The 8,390-nt window shown below is 33.1% G+C and overlaps 1 protein-coding gene across 1 annotated transcript; it reads right to left on the reverse strand.

Annotated features, from left to right (window-relative positions):
* Positions 1-1,059: 1,059 nt before the first annotated feature.
* On the reverse strand, positions 1,060-7,810 carry TRIADDRAFT_27001 (uncharacterized protein; the record flags this gene model as incomplete). Its single annotated transcript, XM_002113848.1, has 15 exons — positions 1,060-1,396; positions 1,487-1,732; positions 2,061-2,161; positions 2,232-2,552; positions 2,828-2,940; positions 3,092-3,188; positions 3,261-3,322; positions 3,438-3,495; positions 3,569-3,805; positions 3,897-3,953; positions 4,065-4,135; positions 4,246-4,311; positions 4,568-4,616; positions 7,099-7,152; positions 7,679-7,810. The coding sequence occupies 15 exons, from the start codon at positions 7,808-7,810 to the stop codon at positions 1,060-1,062; spliced, it is 2,001 nt and encodes a 666-aa protein (XP_002113884.1).
* Positions 7,811-8,390: the final 580 nt, after the last annotated feature.

Here is an 8,390-nt window from a genome sequence, read left to right on the forward strand (position 1 = left end):
CCTACTGTACTCGCATTAATGTGTTATCATTAAGCACTGTAAGCATAAATTACAAAAAAACAGACTTGAAATATTTTTAAAGGTGGAACAATTGCAACGACATCAAGCCAACTTCACAGATAGAATTATTACTTTCTTATTCTTCTCTAGATCGAAGAACTGTGACGATGGTCAAAAAACAATAGTGCCAATACTATAGATTGCAATATAACAATATATATATAGTTACTGAACGTAAATATATATATATATATATATATATGCCGTATGTATGTATGTATATATATATTTAAATATATATATATATAGATATATATGTATATTATGTATATCATCGTTAGTATGTGTTGCACCGGATTACACAACAATAACAAAAAATGGTCGTGTGCCATACATTTTGATACTCCGTAATTAAAGATTAAAATGTAAACCAGAAATCATAACCATTCTTACGCATCAAATAATAGTATAATACCATTATATACCTATGCTACAAAAGAGCAGTACAAGCGGACTAATAAACCAGCAGCAGATGATGGCAAGTAATATCGGTAAAGCAATTAAACTTTATAGAGAATTATTTACACATAAAACGTAATATTAATAAAGTTAACGTCTTCAGTGACTTGCGGAAACGATCGTGTCGCCTTTAGTAGAAACATCTACATTAGAAATATTCCACCCATTGATTTTGCGGTACAAACCTGATGAAAACTGTACATTACATGATCATACTAAGCAAACATAATACAAACTTAAAATTTCAACGTGAAATATAGAAAAAAATGTTCAGTGATGTCCTGCTTTCGTCACTCTAGCATCTATGCAAGCAAAATATAAAGTTTTTTCATATCTACTAATCTCTTGAACTTGTCATCAATATATACTGTACTTCCGAAGCATAGCAACATGATTGTCATTATCTGACATATTCAGCTAACTATCAACGCAATAATAATATCGCATGCTAGCTCCCTATGAATTACTTAATCATTCCAAATATCCAATAAGGTTATGGTTCAAATATTAATAAGTTTCTTCCAACTTTTTCAATACCAATTATAATTGCAGCTCATTGGCAATTTTAGAAGCTATGTTCTTAAAGGCTATTGAGGTTCCACTAATACGCTTGAAACGAACGCCATTAAGTGATAATCGTGGAAGTTTGCATACTTCCATCTCCCACTGCACCATACTATCGACGTCATCGTCTGCAGCGTAAATACAAAATAAGACGTAACTCTCTCGTTGCTCATAATTACAATTGTTAGCATCAAGAACTCGCTTAATTTCTATCATCATATCGTTCGGGTCTTTGGAACTAGTTGTTTTCATGCTCCACGTAAATCGTAAAGATCGTGGCTTTCCCGAATCATCGATCGAATTAGGAGTTGATCTAATTATCAAAAGTCAAGTAATATATTTTACTCAAAAAATTCATACACTATCGCTATCGGGCACCAATACACTCTTAATTTATACTCACTTTCTGGAAAACTTGGACGTTATTTTACTTAAAAGTGAAGAGGTACGTGCTGCTGAGTTATTATTGCCACCTGGGCTAGCAGCAGGATTGGGGTCCATAGGCGAAGGGCCGTTTGCTGACTGTTGAGGACGACGCTGCTGCCCAAAGTGAAATGTACTACGTACACTAGAATTACGTGGTCCAATTTTGCCTCCGGATGCTGAAGCTATAGTAACAGGATGTCTAGTACTCGACGGTGTTGCAGTACTGTATAAATTACGTATCAATATATTAGCGTCGAAAAAATTATTAAATTCCGCAAATAAGAGTGAATTCTTGCATATAATAAAATGAATACAATTGCATATCAAGCAAACAATGCACCTAAATCGCAATACAGATTGCAAGAACGTATAGCTTAAATAGTTGTCAATACCTTGGTCGTTGAGTATCTAATGATGTAGGGTTATGGGGAACCTTTCTTACATTAAATCTATCTTTCGCCGTGGATGGGCGCGTACTAAAAGAATTTATAAAAATTCAATATCTATGAACTTGATAATTTTACAATTGGCAAATAAAGGCGCAGACTTACCTTTCACTTTCAACTGTCGGCGGTGCTGCCCCATCAGCTGAACGTCTCTCTCCGTAAACATACGTATTACGCCGATGTAAACCAGCTTGACCGTTATTTGTCTTTACATACAAAGATAAAGATTATATTCATTATTTTGTAAATTCGGACATGCTACGTTTAGATACTTACCCTATTTTTATGCTTTAAACGTGGGATTTCGCTTCGAGGTTGAGCATTATCGGTTTTACGTGGAATCGAAGAACTAGGGCCAGCTGGTACTGGTCGAATACCAGCGGGAGATAGTAACGGTGCAGCTGATCGGCTAGGACTAGCAACATTTATTATGTGATCTTGAGTTCTATTAATAGATGGCGAAGCTGTTGCTTTTGTAACAGATTCTCTAGCTTGTTGATTCTTTTCACGTCTAACGCGCATACTGGCATTATCACCATGAGAAGACCGACGAGGTTTTTCTCTCATACTTGAAGATGCTGTCGGTCTTGGACGTGACTGAGGTAGGCCGCTGGTAGGGTCTGCTGTAATCGGTCTACTAGGAGTGACATAATTAGCCGATGGTTCCGTGTAAGTCTAGCATATACAAAAAGATTGCAGGGTTAACAATCACATATTAAATCATTAAAACCAACAATTTTGTTTTGATACAAATTTAATTGTAATTACCAAATCAAGCTAATTATAAGCGGCATTGCCACAATTTAATAACATCATTTACTCATAAAGTATTAGACTTTATAATTTCGCTCTATAGTATATTCAATACATACCGAGGTTGGTTTTCTGCCTAATAATAAGTATGTGGCCATCAGATCATCGTACTTGCAGTTAGATATTGCACCGACTACTTCTTCCCGATTAAATCCCATTTTTTCCATAATATCTGTAATTAGAAGTATGCTGTTTAACTACAAAGTCAAGTATAATCATTGTTCTGCATTTGATGCTTTGAAAATATCACATTGACTATTTTAATTACTAATTTATTATTTACTTCTAGTTTCTAGAGAATTTACAGATAATACATGACATACCTATTCTTTTAAAATCCAATATAAATTCTGGTTCTATGAAAGGCTTCATTTCTCCATCATCAAATCCATTATTAATCCATTTATCACCCATTATTTGCTAAAGTTAAAACAACACCTTTAAATGACAGATCATTTGTACATAAATTCATACTTTTACGAAATAACTTACGTCCAATTGACTACGTTTGCATGGATTTAATATTAAGAATCGTTTCAAGAGATTTTCACAATCTATAACAATAATGACAGTCATTGCTATTTGTTACTTGTTTGTCAACATAGTATCAACATTAATAATAGAATGAAGTGATTTAGGTCTTCTAGTATCGAGTTTAAATCATCATACCTGTTGACATAAAATAAGGAATACGATATTTTCCTTTCAATACCCTTTCTCTTAGTTCCTATGATAAAATGAAAGACCTTAAAGTCAATACAACACGATTGACTATTTTCTCATTTACAATAACAATATACCTTGAGATTTTGACCATCAAAAGGAAGAGAACCACTCACTAAAGTATATAATATCACACCAAGACTCCATACGTCCACTTCAGGCCCATCGTATTTCTTTCCTTGAAATAATTCAGGCGCCGCATAAGGCGGACTCCCACAAAATGTATCCAGTTTATTACCGGGAGTAAATTCGTTACTGAAACCAAAGTCAGCTAGTTTGATATGCATGTCTCCATCAAGGAGAAGATTCTCAGCCTATATAATTCATTACAAAAGACTAAAATTACATTCCTGCTGATAATAACTGATGACGTAAAGCATCTCAAAAATGATTGAAATTTTTTACTTTTAAATCTCTGTGGATAACACGTTTCTGATGGCAATACTGAACAGCTGATACAATCTACAATTATAGAATGATATTTAGCCATAGTAAAAATCATTTTAAAGTTAGACGAATTAAACCTAAGCACCGTAAGGTATTAACGATAGTAAATAAAGAAGTTATACTGACTTGTCTAAATTTTGAGCGTGCTTCTTTTTCTTTCATGCGACCATGAGTAACAAGATAATCAAATACTTCACCTTAATAAATTCACGAAAAACGATTTCATTAGTAGCCATTATAGCAAGTTAGACAGAAGGATTCAATAACATTGACTCTACATCTAATACGATCAAATTTTAATTCTTACCACCACTAGCATATTCCATAATTAAATATAAGGTCGTTTCATTATCAATTACTTCAAATAGTTTCACTTAAAAAAAAGGGGAAGGAAATTAACAATCTGCAATTGTATTGCCGCAGAAGAGTTTAGATTAATTTCATGTAAATACAGTACAATGACTCGGTTAATAAATGGAAATATGATAAAACTACCTCACAACAAAGTCAACATTAGCGTGAATTTAGTATAGTTATTTTAGGGCTTGACACCGTGGGTTGAGTACGTTCGAGAACATCATTTTTTAAAAAAGACTACACTAAGACACACATAATGCAAAATAACTTACCGATGTTAGGATGATCTAAACATTTCATAATTTTAACTTCACGATACAACTATTTAAAAGATAAGAGAAGGCGATCACAAATTTATACAAGTAAATAATTTCGTCAGGATGAAATCTTCCCTAGCGCTTAACTACAAGAAGAAATTAAATAAAAGAGTTTTACTAACTAAAAGATGGTCATTGCTCTGTAAATACTGTCAATAAGGTAGAAGCTTCGAAATGATAAACCATCGGTACAAATCCATGCCTTTTACATATAGTATATATTTCGCGTACTTAAGTTAAATTAAGTAAGTTAACCGAATATCATGGCAATACTTTAAAATATTTATTTCGAGTAATAAGATGCACGTGTAAACGATGAAAAAAAGATTTTTCTCGGTTTAGTGTTTACTGTACTATCAATTCGATTTTTGTTGTAGATTTTAAACGCATATATTACATTTCCATTCAACTATGAGTCATTGCCACATTTATTTAAGTACAGATACTGTACCTTAGGCTATGATACTACTCTGACAGGGACTACTAGAAACAGTCAATTCATTTTTACTATTTAGTAGTGTTTGCTTCTGATATAATATGCAGTGTAGGGTATAAACTTATACTACAGATGCAACACCCCATCAAGCATACAATATCAATAGGTATAGTATGTAATCACATATGCGTACTTAAAGTTTTAAGATAACTTTGGACACATAAAGTATTAACTTTCTTAAAACTAAAACATGTACAGTACATTAAAGTCTCGATATCATGTTTACGGTTATTGGAAACAAGAAAACGGTACATCATTTGCTTGCTAAATAAACAACCCAAACCATATTGTCAATTTAACTTTAAAATACTCCTACTTTTTTTTTAAGCTTGACCGGTTACAATGTGCATAATACAATAAATAAATTCGATTGATAATCACGAGTATATCTGTATTTCGAAACGATGACGGAAATGGTCAGTAATAATAACTAAATTTTTCATGAAATGCTTAAATTCTAACATTCTCGTTCGATTTAATCTACACCACCGGCAGATTGTTCGATAAGTCGCGTAGCATTTTTTTACAAAGGGAATTATATCATCCTGTATGTCAATGAGCAAACTACACGCGACATTAGTGTTAAATGAATTAGCCAAAAAATTTCTTGGCTATATAAAATGTGTACTTCGAAATCAAGGAAAGAAATTTTGTCGTAAAAAAATTTATACATGATACCAGTTTTAATGGATTGCAAGTAAGTCGTAAATATAATTACTTATAGGGACATTCGACAATTGCACTATGATTCCCATTTTTTTAAAAATTGCAAATGCTGTACAGTACTATGTATGGTATTGAATGTTGTATATAACTTGTTCTTCAATGTAACTAAATTATAACTATCAATGAATAAGACTAAAAAGAAATCTGTCGAAGAGAGTAACAACAATCTAACTAACGATGAAAAAATAAATGAAACCTAGGAAGATTTGATCACCTCCTTTATAAAAAATTATTAGCGGCTCTGTTAATTTGATGTAGGTCTTGCACAATTACAGTACAACATTGATCATCAAGCAAATTGACTACGACAATCCTTCAAGCTATCTAAATGTCATAGATCGATATATTAAAATCTTATGCGAAGCATGTGCTCACTCTTTAACAGAGATATATTTCTTATGCATAGTTATATATGTCATATATAATATACGAGTAATAATCATAATGAACAGGTAAAATAGTAATCAATAATGTAATCCAAGCAAATTCTCAATAACTTTTTTAGGATTTACTATTGCGATAAGTACGTATACTGTAACGCAGTTTAACCACCTTCTACGGCTGCTGATAATTGATAATTTATAATTCTAATTGAAAACAAACATCGTGCCAAGAGTTGGATCTAACGTGGTCGTAAATATCTTTTTATCATTTGGCTATAGACATGGTGTTAACATCAGGCGTTATGACTTACTTCAAAATCAAAAAACCAATCACCGATTGCCAAGTGGTAATGTATGGGTATACTGTACAGTATTAACAATAATGGGTATGCTGTATAGCAAAAATTAATCTCTTATGTCTATCGTTTAGAATTTTTTTCTCTCTTATCAGAGCGTTAACAATAACTGTCAAATCTTCATATTTTGTCATTTACGAAATGTTGACTACATATCATAGAAAAATTTGCAACCATGATAAGATCAGTTATTTTTTGGTGTCGTCAATAGTCGTTAGAGGACATTGTAATGATTTCAGTTCAGTTATTCATGTATATTCTTGAGATGCTTTAAGACATAAAGACAACTCGAAAACTTTTGGTGACGACCGAGCGACAATTAGCACTCGCTACAGAACGAATATGCTAAAGTTGCACCATCAGTCAGATCGTATACCGTAAAATTAGCGGTGTTATTAAAAACGAAAAGGGGCAATAACAATCGAAAAATAAAAATAAACAACGTCGCCGAAACAAAGTAAGCAGGAATGGCTTAATACGCTTACTAAGCTAAAAATATAATCGGAGTTAGCGATCATTACATACCTTTTGTAAACCGCTAGCATTCATTTGAGTCTTGTCAATAATTTTTATGGCGACCTAAGTAAGCAACACCATTTTAAGTAATTTTGAAATGTCGTGAATATGATACCGTAAACAGCAACACTTTAAGGAAAGACTTATGCGTGTGTGCGTAGTTATAAGCGTTGCATATATAATTCGGATAAGAGTCATACAAAATTTAGAATTAAACGTATCTAGGACTGCTTTTGTAATTCAATTATACTGCAAGTTTGCCCGTAAAATGTTTAGAATTTACTTCTTGAAATACTGAATTAATCTAGCATGACGACACTAGGTAGGATATCTTAGTATGGTATTTTGAACGCATGCAATACAGTGTGGCGACTGTATGCGGAGCGTTCACTGAGTTCAATAAATTTGAAAAAACTACCACAACAATCATCACAAGATCAATGCTTTGCATTACATGATGTTGAATCTTTATACAATTAGTTATCTGATTGTAAATCAAATATTTTTTATGGCGTTCATCATTTTGTTTATTTTACTGTACGATTGGCAGAATTGGTGGTGCGGCGGTAACGTTGCAATTGATCCTTACCTCTCTACCTGTCGGCAAGTGTCGGGCTAACTTGACTTTGGCAAAATTGCCTTTACCGATGGTTTTCAATAACTTGAAATTACCAATAATTGTCCCATCTTCATGTGATGGCACATGCTGAGAGCGATGCATGGATTGTCGCGCAGACTAAGAAATGAAGATAAACAGGTAAAACTTTAAACGATGTTTACTATTAACAGTAGCAACATGAATTGAGCGTTTTATTAAACTGGAAAATGAGTCACTGAGTACAAACGAGAGCAGTTAGTATAGACTATGGAAGAAATTAATTTTTATGCAAGCCAAAATGAGTAGCGAGAGTAAAAAATCAATATCTCTGGCTTCTACGGTGAATATTAACTGAATCTAGAGTTGTGATAACTTTATGACTACTTGTACTTGCACTATACCGGTGGTAATCACTCAAGATATTTTGGAATGGCTAAGCCCAGGCGTACAGTACAGTATATACAGTAGTAAATATCGAATAAGATACGCTCATGCCTAGAGCGTGCCTGTTACAAGACCACATTACTTTTGCGATCGTTGTTGCCCAACCAGAGCCATGGCAGGCCGTTACAGTATGTATTGTAGTCTTCCTTTTACAACTGGCTAAGTTAGGTCCATCATGCAAGCATTGTTTGTAAATCTTTACAATTACTTATGTATGTTCATGATATTGAATCATGTTCTGTTTATGGAAGTTAGAGAA

The sequence above is a fragment of the Trichoplax adhaerens genome, genomic scaffold (genome assembly GCF_000150275.1).
Source record: "Trichoplax adhaerens TRIADscaffold_6 genomic scaffold, whole genome shotgun sequence".
Taxonomy (NCBI): Eukaryota; Metazoa; Placozoa; class Uniplacotomia; order Trichoplacea; family Trichoplacidae; genus Trichoplax; species Trichoplax adhaerens.